This window comes from Echinops telfairi, unplaced genomic scaffold, assembly GCF_000313985.2.
Source record: "Echinops telfairi isolate 266 unplaced genomic scaffold, ASM31398v2 ScPeMD7_3;HRSCAF=10, whole genome shotgun sequence".
Lineage (NCBI taxonomy): Eukaryota > Metazoa > Chordata > Mammalia > Afrosoricida > Tenrecidae > Echinops > Echinops telfairi.
Window position 1 is genome coordinate 8218471 of NW_022103899.1, and position 19051 is coordinate 8237521.

The 19051-nt window shown below is 40.8% G+C and overlaps 1 protein-coding gene across 1 annotated transcript in view; it reads right to left on the bottom strand.

Moving 5' to 3' along the window:
• Nucleotides 1–2055: 2055 nt before the first annotated feature.
• PDE1A (phosphodiesterase 1A) overlaps nucleotides 2056–19051 on the bottom strand; it is a 299823-nt gene continuing 282827 nt past the window's right edge. The window contains exons 14-15 of the mRNA XM_045296276.1: nucleotides 12849–12968; nucleotides 2056–4667 (exon numbers count right to left, since the gene is read on the bottom strand). Coding sequence (XP_045152211.1) covers nucleotides 12892–12968 — 77 coding nt within the window. The 3' untranslated portion in view covers nucleotides 2056–4667; nucleotides 12849–12891. The remainder of the gene's footprint in view (nucleotides 4668–12848; nucleotides 12969–19051) is intronic.

The following is a 19051-nucleotide window of genomic DNA, read 5'->3' on the forward strand; positions in this document are numbered from 1 at the left end:
CATCATCCGAATTCTACTTTGCAAGTCTGGCTAGACCAGAGGAGGTACACAGGACCAGTGGTGTGATTGGCGATACTGACTGCTAGAAATACCTGGAGAAGCTACGTGGATATATTTATAGAGGTCCCTGCATGTTGAATTTGAGAGTCATGTAGATAGATACCATACACACCTTGTTCCCCTCAACCTGGAAATCCTCAGTGGAAACACACACGAGGGAAATATAATCTTGGTGGCTTAAAATGGAATACGAACATGATACTCCAAAGGACAGAAATGGTCACCACATGTAGCTACAAAGAAGGTGGCTCCCTGCATAAGGCTTCACCCACTCAAGTCCAGCCATTCAGTCACCGGTTCTTTGGGAACCAAGTATCTCGAGTGATATCACATATTTACACTTTCATACTTATCTGCTTGGCCTATAAGGCCCTCTTTTCTTCTATCACTGAATACTAAGCTATTAGTATTGCCTACTCCTTCAGCCTTCACCGCATCTGCACATTCTCTGTGACCCTTCCCATGAAATCATAAATGGCTCCTTTCCTTCCTTTTACTCTAGGCCAGACAATGAAATCTAATGATAATTCCCTTTCCTCCAGCCCATTAAATCAAAGCATATTTCCTCTATGCGATAGGCTTACCAAAAACAGGCTGGGAAAAAAAACCCAACCAACCTTATATTTTAGCTTAATAGCTATGCAATGTATCTTTCAGTCGTTTAAGATAAAATCAGTTTTTATGCACCGTATAATTGTACACAATTCAATTATGGCACTTGACAAAGCAATGCAAGCATGTAATCATATCTAAAGCTAAAAATGTACATATCGTGTATTTGATGAATAGATAACTGTTTTCATTTTCATTTGAACCACTTTGGCATCACAGTGACAATCTCAATGGAGACACATGGCATGTGAGTTACATTGATGACACCCCTGGGTTTTTGGTTGCACACAATTTTCTAAGCTAAGTTCATTTCATTTGTGGGTTTTCTTATTACTTAACTGCTGCTGTTTTAGTAGTTACTAAAATCTTAAGGATTTTCTTTTTCATTTTGATGATAAAGTTTATTAATTTTCATTGAGATTACCCTTTTACATATTAATCTCCTCCAAATCTTAAAAAAGTCTGTTTAATCTTGGAATCGACTTGATTTCATTTCCATTTAGATGTTCTGTAACTACACTATCCCCACCTTTTAGATTATGATTATTCTTTACACAGTTAAAAGGACGAGGAATGAAGAAAACTGGATGAGGGCTGGGGTGGCCTTCTGCTATTATTGCTCATAGAGCTCAAGTGCTGTGTCCTCTGTTCTAAGAGATGTGCTAGGAAGCCTTTGAGATGGGAGCAGAGCCCTGCTGGTGCTGTCGGGTTAGCATCGGGGCTGTTGACTGAAAGAAGTGGCTCACGGGCACAGGGGAGAAAGTGGAGGGTGTTCCTGGAAGGATTTATGGTCTGGGAAAACAACAGCGTCACTATGAGGCAGCATGAACTCACTGACCCTTTTTGCTTGCTTGCTTTTTAATATTCAGAAGAATGTCCCTAGGTGGTCCAAGCATGCTGCTTTTGACTACAAACCCACAGATGGGTATTTCAAACCCACCCAGCAGGAGTGTGGGGGAAAGGCTTGATGATCGGCTTCCATAAAGGTGACAGCATGACAAGGCTACTCAGTGTCACATGGGGTTTCCATGAGTCGAAATCAACTGGTCATCACCTAGTGACAGCAACAATGTCCAGTCTCATTTTGCTATAACTCTCATGACTCAGATTGCTTTATACACAGCAGTCTAGTTATTGATGTGCTTGCTTTCTCCCCTTTATAGGATGACAATATTGGAGGAAAGATCAGAATTCTGTGGTCTTTCTGCACTGTGTCTATGCAGCTGCTTGCAAATAAGAGGAGCAATAGTACGTGTTCGGTGAATTAAATTTAAAAAGACTAGAACAAAACTCAAATTATTTCCCCGATGTCTGCAACCATTTTATGCCTCACCAAATCGATTTACATGAGACACCAAATAATTCGCAATGTTTTCCCTCAGATCTGATTTATTTAGCAATCATACGTCACAGGAAATACAGAGAATTACAGCAGAATAAAGCACAAGAATTTTAGACTGTCATAGTAAAAATGAAATAAAAGAGATACGTGTTAAAGTAAAAGGCATCAGAAATGGCAAGGTGTCTCTGTTGGTCAGCTGAGGATAAAATTCCAAACAAGACAGTCAATGTGCAGGGTCCTCAGTCTCATCCCCTTTTCTTTCCAGCACAGACTCCACAGTGCTGCTGGAGGGGCGGGGGGTGGGGAGGGGGGCACAGGTGACAGCACGGACTCACTGCTTTCTTTGCTTCTGGGAGAGGCTCCAGGAGGTGGGACACAACAAGTCACCCAGAGGAGACAAAAAGGAAAAGAGAGAGACAGAGACAGAGAGAGAAAGGGAGCGAAGAAACAAGAAACGGGAGAGGAAAGACAAGCAGCAGAGAAAAGGAAAAAGCGAGCCAAGGGAGGAAATACAGGGTTTAAGGGCGTGAGGGAGCATAATGGAAGGAAGAGAGCCTGAGGGCAGCCCGACAGAGCTTCTGACGAAAGAGGAGGGCTGTCAGTCACAGTGCGTGATCAGTCACATAACCTGAACAGGAAGGGAAAAGCCCCCAGACAGAAATCGACACTTTCTTTTGTGTTCTGCGATTGTTTATTAAGGAAGTCTATAGATCTTAAAGCTTTAATAGGAACAAAGTGGGCATGTTTTCTATTAATCTGAGAAGCAATTTTTCAATGTACTTCTCCCTTGAAAACTCCTATAGCTTTACTGGCTCAATTAAGAACAATGGTAAAAAGACCTGATGCGAGTCTGATTCTATTCTAAATGCAGAATATTCTCTAGCTGGTAAATAGCTAGTTTTATTTTTTAAAAAAGAAAAGAAATGCAGTAGTTTTTCCATAAATAGAAATAAAAAGTCCATTTTAGAAGAACAAAAAGTTCACTGAAATATTACTATGCTGCACATATTTATACATTCCTCCCAACACATCACTTTAGATCCATCTTTACTTCTTATGTTACATGTAAAATATCAATTGTATTGTAATGTCTATGATACAATTAAATTACTTAGCTGTATTCTGCACAAGGTTCAGGTGAGACAAAAAGCACTAAATCTTATTCACAGAACATTTAGAAGCATGTCACACACCATCTATGCACAAATAGATCTTACATTACAATATCGCATAATAAATATGCATATAGAATATGGCTTACACATTAAAAGTGATCTGAGTGGTGAGTTATATAATCCCACGACTTAGATGTAAAAGCTTCTCGTTGTGTCCATTTCTAGAATATTGCTTAGCATCGTGGAACCCAAGAATGGAGCAAGCATCACAGAACCGTCATAAAGATGGACGCGCCCTCCTTCTCTTCATTCTTTCGTTCAGGGCGACCCTGGCTGCTTTATCCATTCAGTTCCAACCTCTCGCAAAGACGAATGCATTTGAGCTCACAATCATGGAAGTGTTTATACAGTGACAAGCTACAACATCCGATGGTGCTTGACCTTTCTTGGCAGCTGAAAACAGACAGAACGGTACTTTAAAGCTTGGAGCAAAGGAAAGGCCTCGCACGTGCTCGGGCAAATGTGACAAGGAAGCAAAGCCTGCACAGCAACGCAGTTTATTTCTTAGAGGAAAGCTGAAGAGTCATGTCATGTAAGGTTATCTCTACCGGAACACGTAGGCCTCCACTTTCATAGATGTTCGCACGCACGCACGCACGCACGCATACCCATATAAACACAAGTGCGCCCTTTGTCTCTGATTCCTTGATCTGAAATGCACTTTGCTAAAGCCTGGAAGAATGTTGACCCCGCAGATAAGTTCCGTTCTCAGTTCTACTATCCATCTCCACAACAGCCGCGGGTTCTTGCCACCTTACACTTCAGAGAGTGCTTGATTCGCAATGTCACAATGCTCATGTAGGGGGTGTCTCAGTGCTTTGAAATCACATGATGGTGAAAGGATGGTTCAGTGGTACCACGGAGAAGTTCTGTGTTATTTCTCAGCTCTTGAGTTGCCATGGGGTTTGCATCAGGTCACAGAGCCCGCGCAGTGATGTCCAATGTGGCCATGGGAGTACAGACAGAGCTTCTGAGTAGTCCCACCTTTAATTTTTGTCCTAGGTATTTAAAATGGTAAGAACACTCTAAATAGCTTAAGTTTCAGAGTTGAAAAAAAGTGTTCTCTGTACTTTTGGTTTTGTATTCTGTTTTTTAGACCTTGAAAAATTTGTAATTATAGCACTCTGTACAACAGCGCAAAAAAATAAGTAAATAAACACCGTATCTCTACATGTGACTGGAATCATAGCAATACAAATTTTTAGATTGTTCGGCTTGATTTACAATTTCTCTGGCTTGATTGAAGAAGACCAAATTGCAGAGAAAAAATAATGGCAGATGCATTGCCACAAAACTCTAATTACGACTTTGAGGGTCTTTAACTGGCCTGAATGATCAGTTTAGAAATGATGTTCTTCTTATTAATTCCTTCTAAATGAGTCCATTAAAATGGCCTGATCCAAGTATAGGTTGAAAAAGAGAATATAGACGGCTGGGAAGCTGAAGATTTAGGATGTTTTAGAGCTGTTCTCAATGTCCTGCAAGAAAAACCAAATGCACGTCATGCTTTACTCATGTTTAGACTTTGATGACTGAAAGAAAATTTCACATTGAACTTCATATACCTGGCCAAAAATAAAGGATTTATCAGCATATAACAGATATTTGTTTTACACCAGTTGGAATTTCTTCCTCTTATTTATTATATTATACTGTGTGTGTGTGAATGACTCTTCAAATTAGAAATCACAAAATCAGATAAAAAGCAAGTATGACACAAGTGGGGATACACGATGTGGGTCTCTGTAAGGGTAGAACGACTAGAGTTGAGGACCTGTAGTGAACAAAAGAGCATAAACCCTAGATTAGGATACAGAAGTCAAAGATTTTCCCTTGGTGTGGAGGCTCACAAAGAAGATATATGGAATTAAGTTCTTAAACCACCAGTTTTTGACATCTTATGTGCTGAACACTAATGAGATGGCATTGAAATTGGAATGAATTTACTTCCAATGAGAAACAGGTCTGATATTGTATTTGCTTTTTAACATACTAGAAATCTCGGACATGCGTTTTGGTAGAGATAATATAGTAAGCAGCGTGCCCTCTTTTAAACAACAAACTAACATAGGGTTGTATATTCTAACTCCAGATCCAGTTTTGCTAATTAACACACACAAAAGAAACATGGTAAACAAAACAATAGTTTGTGGATTCAAATTACTTAGAAATGCTGATGAAATTAGAGACAGCTTGAAAAGTAAAATTCTTGTAGGGCTTCCTGCACATCTCGACACATGTTCCCTGATGGTGGCCAGCCAAAGAAGAAGCTAATGGTTAGAAAAAGGTTACGGTGAATTTGTGAACCAGGAGCAAATCCAAGCCCCAGATATACTTGGTCTGGTCCTTACAATGTTTCAAAATCTTTTAGCCAACATTAAAAGTGGAGGTAACTTACATGAAAATAGTTTAACCAATCAGAATATCTGGAATACAGAACCCATGAAATTGTCAGGGTGGGAGAGTGGATGGCTGGCTGCAGCATGCAGGTTCTCTGTCTCTCTGTCTGTCTCCCTGTCTGTCTGTCTCTCTCTCTCCTTTCCAAGGTTCATGACTCTATCAGTACACAAATACCATATCTAAGTCACAATTGCCAATTTTTACCTCTTTTGCACTATACATTGTCTCATTATCTGCTGAATTAGCATTCCTTAACATATACCTAATTACACCCTGGTGATTCAACACTGAATTGCTTGGCTGTTAAGTGCAAGCTTGGTGGTTTGAATCGATCCAGGAACTCTAGGGGAGAAAGACCTATAAAGTGATCTCCTGTAAAGATTTCAGCTGGCTTTGAAAAATTGTATTTGCAGTTCACCTGGGATCACTATAATTTGAAACCAACTCAACAGCACATAACAGAAAACAACATACATTTTAGGATCCCCGAGGGCTGAATAGTCAAGTGCTACCAAAAAGGTAGGCAGTTCAAACCCACTCAGAGGCTCCACAAGAGAGACAAACCTGGTGACCTGCTTCCAGAAAGCTTACAACCTACCTAGAAAACCCTATGGGGCGGTCCCTCTCTGCACACATGGGATCATCAGATGTTGAAATCAACTGGAAGGGATTTTAACTAACTAACTAACTAACTAACTAACTAACTAACTAACTAACTAACTAACTAACTGCAATATACTCTCTGGATTCCCTGGATGGTATTGTTAAGTGCTCAACTACTAATTGAAAGGTGGATGGGCAGAAGTTCAGGTCGGATTCAGAAGAGTACATGGAGACAAGTGGGATACACTGAGGATAAAACACCTGTGTACATAGAAAGAATTCACCAAGCGAGTAGTAAGAGAGTGCACAGATTGGGAATACATCTTTAGCAATGACATATCAGACAAAGGCCTTATTACTAAAATCTACAGTACTTTGCAAGCTTACAATAAGAAAAAAACTAACTGCCCACTGAGGAGGTGGGCAAAGGACCTGAACAGAAGTTTCACACGGGCAGAAATCCGAATGGCCAATAACATATGAGAAAATGTTCCCGATTATTAGCCATAAGAGAACAACTATGAGATACCACCTAACACCCTCAAAGAGAGCCCAATTCAAAAAATCAGAAAACAACAAGTGTTGGAGGGGCTGTGAGATAGGAACTCTCATCCACTGCTGGTGGACCTGTAGGTATGGCTAGCCATTATGGAAATCTATTTGGTGATTTCTAAAACAGATGGAAATTGAGCTACCATACAACCCAGCAATCCCCCTACTGGGCATATACTCAGAAGAGGCAAGCAACAAACCAAGTCCAGACATCTGTGCTCCAGTGTTCATTGCGGCACAGTTCACAATTGTAAGGAGTTGGAAACAACCCAAATTTCCATCAACAGACAAATGGATTAAAAAACTGTGGTACAGACATACAATGGAGTACTACGTATCCCTAAAAAGCAGTGATGGATGCATGAAGCACATCGCTGCGTGGGAAGAACTGGAGGAAATCATGCAAAGCAAAGTAAGCCAAGCACAAAATGACAAGTACAACATGAGTCCACTGAAGTAAGCTTAAAAAATGGGACACAGGGGAAAAGCTACTATAGCATACATTCCTGGGGTGAGGTCCAGGTACTATGTCAGAGACCAAACCAAATCTAGGGATACATATGGCAGCCAACTAAATAAGAGGGGGAAAGAAAGAGAAAAAAAACAAAACGACATGGGTAGGTGGGGAGCAGGGCACTAACCCACTCACGGGGAGGGTATTATTTATATCTCCTCAGGAGACGGAGAGAGAACCAGACTTCACCCTGATGTGCCAAGATGTGAATACAACATACCGGCCTGCACCAGGGAACCAACAGAGAGGTCTGCAGTGCCGGCCCCAATCCCAACTATGTGGACACCCCCCCCCCCTTCAGAAGGATGCACTTCAGAGGGCAGCATTGGGGCTACAGCTTGGGGAGAGGGGCATGTCTGATTAGAGCACACAGGAGAAACAAAGAGGTATGGAGAGTGACCAAGCCCCAAGGACGATATTCCTGCTCAGAAAAGACAATACACACAGAGGACCATAGGGCCGGCCCCACCATGAGCCCCGGCATCCCTCACTGATCCATAGCGCTGCAGAGGGCAACACTGGACACACAATGTGGGAATTGTGCCCAATCTGACTCCATCACACTGGGGCTAAACACAAAGGGCATGCAACAGAGCAGCAAGGGGAGCAAAGTGATGAAGTCCCTGGGGAATACCAAAAAATAGACTTTGGAGACAGAGTGAGGCACCCCATCAGACTTTACTGGAAAATACTTGTAAAGGCCAACAAACAGACCTTGAACTATTTATAGGCTTTTCCATTTTGGTCACTGGCTTTCTTGTTGTTCTTACTGTTTTGTTGGTTTTGACTTCCTTTGTTGTTTTGTTTGGCTTTGCCTGTTTTTTGCACTTATTAATGTCTCTGCATGTCTATATAGATAAGATAGGCGGGATAAACAATTCGGAGATGAGAGTTATGGGACTGATGATTCTGGGGGATACAGGTGAAGGGGAGGTGGGAGAAAGGAAGGGGCAAGGGAACAACACATAGACTAAAATCAATGGACAGAAGGGCATATGATCCTGAGTGGGGCTTAATTAAAGGCAATGTAGCAGTGAGGAATTGCTAAACCAGAATGAAGGCTGAACATGATGATGGGACAAGAGGGAAGTAAAAGGAAATAGAAGAAATAACATGCAAAGGGAATTTATAGAGGTCTAAATTCAGGCATGTACATATGTAAATATATATATATATATATATATAAAATGAGAGGGGAATATGTACTTATGTTAAGAATGTACTTATATCTAAATGTTAAGGATTAAGGTAGCAGATGGACATTGAGCCTTGACTCAAGTACTCCCTCAACACGAGAACACTTTATTCTAATAATTCGGCATTCTGTGATGCTCACCTTCCCGACATGATCACTGAAGACAAAATGGGTGCATAAGCAAATGTGGTGAAGCAAGCTAATGGTGCCGGGCTGGCTATCAAAAGATATAGCATCTGGGGTCTTAAAGCCTTGAAGACAAACAAGTGGCCATCTAGCTGAGAAGCAACAAAGCCCACAAGGAAGAAGCACACCAGCCTGTGTGATCATGAGGTGTCAGCTGGATCAGGTATCAGGCATCTAAGACACAGAACAAAATCATACCCAATGTGAATTGGGGGCAGGAGGGGCATGGAGTGGAGACCCAAAGACCATCTGTAGACAACTGGATAGCCCCTAACAGAAGGGTCACAGGGAAGAGATAAGCCAGTCAGGGTGCAGTATAGCACTGATGGAACACACAACTTTCCTCTAGTTCTTTGGTGCTTCCTTCCCCCCACTATCATGACCTCAATTCTACCTTACAAATTGGATTAGGCCAGAGCATGCACACTGCTACAGATAAGAGCCTGCAACACAGGGAATCCAGGATAGATAAACCCCTCAGGGCCAACAATGAGAATAGAGATACCAGGAGGACAAAGGGAAGGTGAGGGGAGAAAGGGGGAATCGATCACAAGGATTGACATATAACCCCCTCCCAGGATGATGAACACCAGAAAAGTGGGTGAAGGGCAACAGAGGATGATATAAGACATGAAAATTATAACTTATCAAGGGTTCATGGGGGAGCGAGGGGGAAACAAGGAGCTGATATTAAGGGCTCAAGTAGAAGGAAAATGCTTTGAAAATGATGTCTTGGGAGAAGTGCAGCCAGAATACTCCATAGTGACTAGGATGGTGAGACTTTGTCTCACTTACTTTGGACATATACCCAGAAAAGACCAGTCTTCGGAGAATGGAATCGTGCTTGCTAAAGTGGAGGGGCAGCAAAAGAAAAAAACCTTCGACAAGATGGATTGACACAGTGGTTGCAATAATAGGCTAGAAGATAAGAACAATCTTGAGGATGGTGCAGGACTGGGCAGTGTTATTCTGTTCTTCACAGGGTTGCTATGAGATGGAACGGACTTAATGGTATATATCAGCGACAAAGGCATGGGTAAGTGTGTTGGACTCTTAACCATGAGGTTGGCTATTCAAACCCACCAGTTTCTCTGTGGCTGAAAATGGAGGCTAGCTGCTCCCATAAAGATCGACAGCCTTGAAAACTGCATAGAGGAGTGCTATGCATCAGAATTGACTTAATGGAAATGGAGTAGAACAGCGGTTCTCAACCTGTGGGTTCTGAACCATTTGGGGGTCACACGACCCTTTCACAGGGGTCACCTAAGATCATCGGAAAACACATACATATTTCACAATATATAATTACATATTGTTTTGTGATTAATCACTGTGATTAATCAACATGCCTTAATTGTTCAATTTGTAACAATGAAAATACATCCTGCATATCAGATATTTGCATTATGATTCATAACAGTAGAAAAATTACAGTCATGAAGTAGCAGTGAGAGTAATTTTATGGTTGGGGGTCACCACAACATGAGGAATTGTATTAAAGGGTCCCGGCATTAGGAAGGCTGAGAACCACTGGGTGAGAACTAAGAAAGGTCTGGTGATGTGCTTCTAGAAGGCATTTGAAACGCCCAGAGGTTACTGTTCTATTCTACAGCAGCTAGGACTGTCATGAGTTGGAATCAACCCAATGGCAACCGGTGGTGGTAGCACATGGGGACTCTGTTATATATTCGCAAAGCCCTGGCAGCATAGTGGTTCTATGTTGGGTTGCTACCCTCAAGGTCAGCAGTACAAGAACACCAGCTGTACTATGGTCAGACAATGAAACTTTCTACTTCCATAGAGTTACAGTCTCATACAAGTTTCTATGAGTTAGAATCTACTTGGTCGCAGTGAGTTTTTAAGTTGAGTCCAACCTATTCAGGACTTGAGTACTCTTCTCCAACAACCATGGCTCCTAAAGATAATCAAGTGACAGCTCGGTTGGAAGGTGTGAAGAGGAGTCACTATAGCTAAGAGGAATCAAGTGTAAGAGATTCAAGTTGTTAATTATCCACAAACTTATTTCCTGAAGTCTTTTACAGCTTGGTTTCTCTTTGAGTTTCAGATGGAGACTAAGACTCACAATCAGTAGCTTGAGCAGTGTTGAGAGGGCTAAGTGAGATGACATGTGTCAGATGTTCTACAAAGCGTCTGACAATTGATAATTGCTATTAATGAACCCATTATTATAAATGTAACAGAAAGTCAAACCACCAACTCAAAAATATGAGCAATGTATAATCTGGAAAGGTAATCACATTTAAAATCTTTTTTATCTAAAGCAGGAGTCCTGGTTTCATAGTGGTTAGTGTTGAGCTGCTAATGTCAAGATCAGCAGTTCTATGGTAACCAGCAATTCTGTAGAAAGATGCGACTTTTAAAGCCCATTTGTAGGCCATGGGAGATCCCCTGGCAGAGGGGTCTCGGGGAGGAGACGAGCCAGACAGGGTGCAATGTAGCAATGATGAAAAAGATAACTTTCCTCTAGTTCCTAAATGCTTCCTCCCCCACTATCATGATCCCAATTCTACCTTGCAAGTCTGACTAGACCAGAGAATGTACACTGGTACATATAGGAACTGGAAACACAGGGAATCCAGGGTGGATGATCCCTTCAGGACCAGTGGTGTGAGTGGCGATACAGTGAGGGTAGAGGAACAGTGGGTTGTAAAGAGGGAACCGATTACAAGGAACTATATGTGATCTCCTCCTTGGGGGACAGACAACAGAAAAGTGGGTAAAGGGAGACATCAGACAGTACAAGATATGACAAAATAACAATTTATAAATTATCAAGGGCTCATGAAGGGGGGAGCGGGGAGGGAGGGGGAGAAACGAGGACCTAATGCCGGGGGCTTAAGTGGAGAGCAAATGTTTTGAGGACAATGAGGACAATGAATGTACAAATGTGCTTTACACAATTGATGTATGTTTGGATTGTGATAAGAGTGGTATGAGCCCCTAATTAAATGATTAAAAAAAAGATGGGACTTTCTACTTGCATCAAGAGTGACAGTCTTGTGGGGTCGTTCTATGTCGTCATCGACTCAATGGCAATCAGTGTTTGAGCTATCTAAAGCAACACCTAAGAAACCAATGGTTATCTCTAGAAGTCTTGGGAGGGTAATCTCAGCATATTTTTGCTATAATTTCCACCCCTACCTCCACAACAGGACTCCGTGCTTGGGGCTTGTTTCTTCCTTCTGCTAGGGGATACTAGATGTACCTACTGTGCATACACATTCTTCACTTCTAACTTCCTGAACCTCTTCTGTAGACGGACATCATGGTTCTTTATTTTAGTAGGCAGAAATATCAGTAAGCTAATTTAAAATCTTATTTCCAAGATATCACTTCCAAAGTAGATAATTTGATAGCGCAAACCCCACTGCTACTGAGATGGCGCTGACTCAAAGCAAACCTACGTAGAATTTCCTCTGAGGGACCGGATAGCCTCAACTTTCTTCTGCAGAGTAATTGGTGGGTTTGAACTTGCGGCTTTGAGGTCAGCCGGCCAGTGCTTAGTCAATAAGATCACGAGGGTAACTTTGAGAAAGCACACCCAAGAAAACAAACTCACTGCCATGTAGTCCATTCCGATTCACAGTGACTCCACGGGTCACGGGAGGTAGAACTTCCCCTGTGGGTTTCTGAGACTGTAACTGCTGATGGGAGTAGAGAGCCTCATCTCTCTACCGTAGTGGCTGGTGGTTTCCATCTGCTGACCTTGAGGTAGCAGCCCAAAGTGTAACCCACTGCGCCACCAGGGAGCCTGAGATAGAGTAAAGCGGTCCTGAAAACTGAAGCTCTTCTAAGAGAACCGTGGAGGTAACTTCCCACAGCTTGTGGTGCACACTGACGTTTGTTTCAAGTGTTCCTGCTGCGTAGTTCTTACCAGTGTAAAATAGCCATGTTTCCTGTGTGAAGTGGGACATAAAATGAGGAGTAAACCTCCATAGAGAAAATAGCTTATTATTTTTCAAAACTAAAGCATATTAATAGGTATAATTTTTAATAGATGAGCAAATTAAGAACTTTAGAAAAGTTTAAATATTTGTCAACCTGTTAGTATTTTGCTCTGAAAGATAGAACATGATCATTAAAAAAATTTGATTCGGGAGGGCATTTAAGTAAGATAATTTTACCTGTAATGATATTCTACAGAGCATTATTTTAGAAATTAGTTTTCTTGTATAAAAATTAAATTACCTCTCATGTTTAAAATGACAGGAGCCAATAGGATCCTTCGAGTCTATGGGTGTGTCTCAGTGCGCTTTTCTCCGGCATGTATTAAGTCTTCTGAATTCTTGCGAGGAAGATCAGGTTCACCTAAAAAAATAAAATAAAATAAACCATTTCAATCAAGTCAGGAGACTGGAGTAATTTGTTAAAAGTGTGGAAGATTGAATTTCATGATGGATTTTGTGGGCGATTTCTCTCAAAGTTACCAGGCATTTACTTTTTCGGTTGTGGATTTTCAGAAAAAATTAAGTCATATTATGGGGGTTATATAGCCCATGGAAGTTACCATTTATTCTGGGAATATAGAAATGAAACAGATGAGAGATGTTTCAGCATTGATCAAATCCCATGTAAAAACTGTATATGCATTTTCTGAATATTTAAAAAATGGAAACAAATTTTTTGGGCAAGTCTTTTAAACTAGTCTTTTCACACACATGAGCCAGATGTCGGGAAATTAGAACAAAAGGCTATGAGAATAGTGTGGTGATCAGCTTGTAGGCCAGCTTGATGGTACCTGTGTAGAGGTAAGGGGGAAGTCCAATCTGTTAATCAGGTGGTAGCTTGGTGGTGCCTCCCTGGGGGTGTGACTTATTTTTTTTAAATAAACCATTTTATCTGGGGCTTTTACAGCTCTTATTACAATCCATCAGCAATTGTATCAAGCACATTTGTACCTATGTTGCCATCATCATTTTCAAAACATTTTCTTTGAGCCCTTGGTATCAGCTTCTCTCTTTTCCCTCCTTCCCCCACCCTCCCGTCCTCATGAACCGTTGCTAAATTATAAATTATTATTATTTCCATATCTTACACTGTTCGCTGTCTCCCTCTACCCATATTTCTGTTGTTTGTCCCCTTGGGGTTGGGGGTTGGGGATAAGAGAGAGACTGGGAAATCCTCTCTCTCTGACCCTTCCCCTTCATCCTTTTTGGGACTTCACGTGCCGTGCCATGTGGACCAACTGACCCTGGGAGCCAACACCTGAACTATCCATGCTGATGTTCTATTGACCTGCGCTCCATGCAACTGTGCACCCACTGGCCCAAGACAGCCCCTTCCTGCTGCACCTTCCTGTGCTATCAGCCTGCAGCTGTGTGAGGCTGAAGAGGCCTTGACTGGCATTGGACCCATAGACTGGACTTGCACTGGGCAGGGATGCCTTCTTGTTATAAAGTTGCTTCTTTTTTAAACCTTAAAAATTTTTAAAAATCATTTTTATTGGGGGCTCTTACAGCTCTTATGACATTCCATACATCAATTGTATCAAGCATATCTGTACATATGTTGCCATCATCATTTTTTAAACACTACTTTCTATTTAAGTCCTTGGTATCGGCTCCTCTATTTTCCCCTTCTTCTCGTGACCCTTGATAAATTATAAATTATTATTCATTTCATATCTTACACTGACGGCTGTCTCCATTCACCCACATTTCTGTTGTTCATCCCCATGATGGGGGGGGGGGCAGAAATTATGCTCGATCGTTGCGATTGTTTCCCCAGTCCTCCCCTCCTCCCCCACACCTTCTCCCTACCCTCCTGGTATTGCTACTCCCATTTCTGTTCCTGATGGGTTTATGTGATCTGGATTCTCTGTGTTGTGAGCTCTTATCTGTACCACTGTACATGCTCCAGTCTATCCAGGACTGAAAGGCAGGACTGGGGTCATGATAGTGGGAGGTGAGGAAGCCTCAAAGAACCAGAGTAATATTGTGTGTTTCATTGGTGCTATACCCTGGTGGACTCATCCCTTCCTTGTGACCCTTCTGTGAGGGGATGTCCTAGTGTCTACAGATGGGATTTGGGTTTCTGCTCCAACTCCTCTTGGTCGCAACAATATGTTTTGTTTGGGGTCTTCTGGTGCCTGTTACCAGATCCTGTCAACACCTCATGATCTCACAGGTTGGTGTGCTTCTTCCATGTGGCTTGTTGCTTCTGTGCTAGATGGCCGCTTGTTTAACTTCAAGCCTTTAAGACCCCAGATGCTCTATTGTTTGATAACAGGGCACCATCCACTTTCGTCACATTTGCTTATGCACTCATATTTTCTTCAGCAATCGTGTTGGGAAGGTGAGCATCACAGAATGCCAGGTTGTTAGAATGAAGTGTTCTTGCGTTGGGGGAAGGCTTGAGAAGAAGCCCAAAGTCCATCAACTTTCTCAATGTATTGCCATATAAATATACAGTGAACCCTCGTTTATCGCGGTTAATCGGTTCTAGACCCTACCATGATAAATGAAATTCCGCAAAGTAGGATTCCTTATTTGTAAATCAAATATTTTTGTAGTTAGAGCATAGAGGACATGAAAAAACACCCTTTAGTCACCATTACACTTGTATTACCCAATTTATTAAACGAAAAAGGGAAAATACAGTAAAACATTTTGGACGTTACAATTATCTTTTATTATTTATTATATTATTTATGGCATCAAGCGTGTACAGTATGAGCCAATCAGTGGCAGTAATGACAGAGCATGCGTTGTTACGCAAAAACCGCGATAGAGTGAAGCCGCGGAAGTCGAAGCGAAGTGGCGAGGGTCACTGTATGTACATAGGCCAATACCTGTATTTCTATGAATTAATATATTTACATAAGTGCACACCTTTGTTTATACCCTTATCCATAGCTTTGCTTCCTAGATCTTTCCTCTGCTTCCTTTTACTTTCCTTCTGCCCCACCATCACACTCGCCCTTCTACCTTTTAGTAATTCCTCTCAGTTAGATTGCTGTTGCACCAGCACCACCAGAATCTCTAAGTCTTCCTCATTGTTGCTTTTAATTCCCTAGCTGTTGCCCCGTCTATGGTGGTCTTGGCTCCCGCTCCTTTCCCCTGCCTCCTCTCTTGCTGTTTCATTTGGGGGAGAAGTGTCTTAAGTGGCAGAATTCTCAAATGAAAGTATTTAGCTACAGGTTATATTTTCAGTCTCTAAAATGAACAGTCATATCAACTATTCTAAATCAGGCAATTCCATTCCTACACTAACTCGGGCTAAAACCTGAATGCTATTTGAAAGGTATTTGGAAGCTATCTTGATGGGCCAGTTAAGAATAACAATGTGAAAGAAGAGTCAAGATAAACTCGCCATAAAGTGATTTACTCAACTGATTAACTGAGTTGACCCAGTGCATATTTACCATGAGACACATATACTCTCACATGAAAATCAGGATGGGCAGGTTGTATATTTCCATAGTACTTCTTTAAGGAAGCCTTTTCTAAGATCTCCATAAAGACTGGAAACACATACCAGAATGAGCCCAGGAGAGTAATAATTGTTATTATTATAGAAAATGATTATGAACTAATTTATTACTCACATGGTTCTGTGAGATAGATATCTGTGACTTGTTTTTATCATATCCATTTTACAAATAATAAAACAAACAAAAATTAAATGCCTTACTCAATGGTCATATAGCTAATAAGTAATGGAATCAGAATTGACATATGATACTATACTTTAATATCCATGATTTTATTTGGTCTTTTCCCAGTATTCGTATATTTCTTATATTTGAAATGAAATCTCATAGTAAATTAAAGTTTTTTTCTCAAGACACAACCAGAAAATGAGAATTATTATATTTCTCAGTGATAATAAAAATTTCAATATTAGATACCAGCCAGTGTAAACTAACTAATTATTGACTATGACTATTCCGATTGTTTGTCAATGTGGCTTTCATGTTGCTACGATGTTGGAAATTATGTTACCAGTATTTCAAATACCGACAGGAGTACTCAAGTCCACCGTTTCAGCTGAGTTTCCAGACTACAAACCACTGTGAGGAAGGAATGGGCTGACCACCTCTGAGGGATCGGCCACTGACAGGCGCGTCTATACCAAGTGGGGATCCCTGTCAGATATACTGGAAACCTGAAGAACAGCAGCAGGGTATTGTCCGTTATAAATCTGGAAAATCAGACCCTCATATCACAAACAAACAACAACAACAACACACCACTGCCATCGAGTCGGTTCCTATTCAGAGCAGCCTTACAGGCCGTGGTAGAACTCTCCCGGTTGGTTTCTGAGACTTTAACTCTGTTGGGGGTAGAAAGCCTCACCCTTCTCTCACGTAGCAGCTGGTGGTTTCGAACGGTGAGCTGCGTGGTTAGTAGGCCAATGTGTAACCTTTAACATCTGACTGGGAAAGACCGGCCTTCTCAAAGTAGAGTTGACCATAAGAAAGGGGATGTAGTAAAGCTTCCAGGACCTTCATTTTGTGAAAGTCATGATTCAAAATGAGAACAAACCACTGCAAACATCCATTAATAATCAGAAAGTAGAATGTACACAATATGAATTTAAGAAAATTAAAATTCATCAAAATGAAATACAACACATAAAGATCAATTTCTCAGGCATTCATGAACTGGAAGGAATTGGATTCACCATTTTAAAACAGGCAATCATGGTTTGCACTGTCAGGAATGACAAATTCAAGAGGAATTGCATTGATTTCATTGTCTTAAAAGATATTTCAAGTTCTATCTTGAAGCACATAGCAGTCAGTGATAGGATCATATCTCTCTATATGCAAGGAAATCCAGTCAGTAAAAATATTATTTAAATGTACAGACCAACCACTAAACCTAGTGATGAAGAAATTGAAGAATTCCGTGAACTTCTTCAGTCTGAAACATGCAATCAAGATGCTTTGATAATTATTGGTGATTGGATTGTAAAAATTGGAAACAAAGATGAAGGATCCATAGTTGGAAAATATGGCCTTGGTGATAGAAAGAAAGCTAGGGATCTCATGGTAGAATTTTAAAAGACCAACTATTTCTTCATTGAAAATACTCCCCCCCCCCCAAAAAAAAAACATTAATGACTACAATATATGTGGACTCCACCAGATGGAATACACAAGAATCAAGCTACCTCAGTGGGAAGAGATGATGGAGCAGCTCATTGTCAGCAGCCAAAATGAGGTTAGGGGCTCACTGTGGAACAGACCAGTAATTGCTCATATGTAAGCTCAGTCTGAAGTTGAAGAAAATTAAAATAAGTCCACAAGAAACAAAATATAACCTTGAGTATTTCCCACATACATTTTAACAGCATTTCAAGCGTAGATTTGACTCACTGAACACTAATGACAAAGGACTCGGTGAGCTGTGGCATGATATCAAGAACAGCCCACATGAAGATGTTCAAAACGTAGAGGAGGAAAGGTCAAAGTTGGTATCAGAAGAGACTGGAACTCGTTCTGGATTGTAGGGGAGCGAAAGCAAATGTAAGAAATGATGATGTAAAAGAGATGAACAGTACATTTCAAAGGTCAGCTTGAGAAAACAGGGTTTTATAATGAAATGTGAAAATACCAGGTATTAGAACACCGAAAATGAAGAATCTCTTCAGTACATATCAAGCTGAAAGTAATAAATTAAAAAGAGTCAACCTCACGGTGCAATATTGAATGATTCTATGAGCAAAATATTGAACAATATAGTAAGCATCAAATTAAGATGGAAGAAATACTATTCTAGATTGAGAAGTCTTCAATAAAGTCATGTAACAATGGAATTAAAAGAAAATGAAAATGTTCCTTGAATTTTTAAGCCCCCTCACCCAATTAATCATTAAGTTGACTATCAAAGGATTACTATAAAGTAATTACAAAGAGCAGTAATTTAAAAACAAAACTTTATCTATGAGACCAGCAAAAGGAGATGTTGCCACTCAAGAATTGTGGTTCCCAGTGGGCTATACTGTACTTGCATAATCTCATTTTGTCAATAGTATGTTAAATTCTATGCTATATAGCATAAATGAATGATACTATAAATCCATTGATGGATACATGCTCCAGAGAGATGACTGATGATAAGTTTTTTTTGTGATAAAATGATAAAGCGGCCCTTAAAGTGGTCCAGAGTCATACATTACCCACAGACAAGTGAGTGGATTCTAGGCTCCCACTTAAATCCAGCCTCAAGCCAAGAACATTTAGTCCAAGAATATGGCATGGCCCTGCTCAATTCTTGCCTTCATGAAATGATCACTGAAGATATGGTGCTACCCCAAATTGTAGGGAAGAGAGCAGATGGTGTTGAACTTGCAAAAAAGAATAGCCTCTGGGGTCTTAAAGGCTTGTACTCAAACAAGTAGCTAGCTAAGTGAGGTGTCAACTAAGTCCACATGGAAGAAGCACA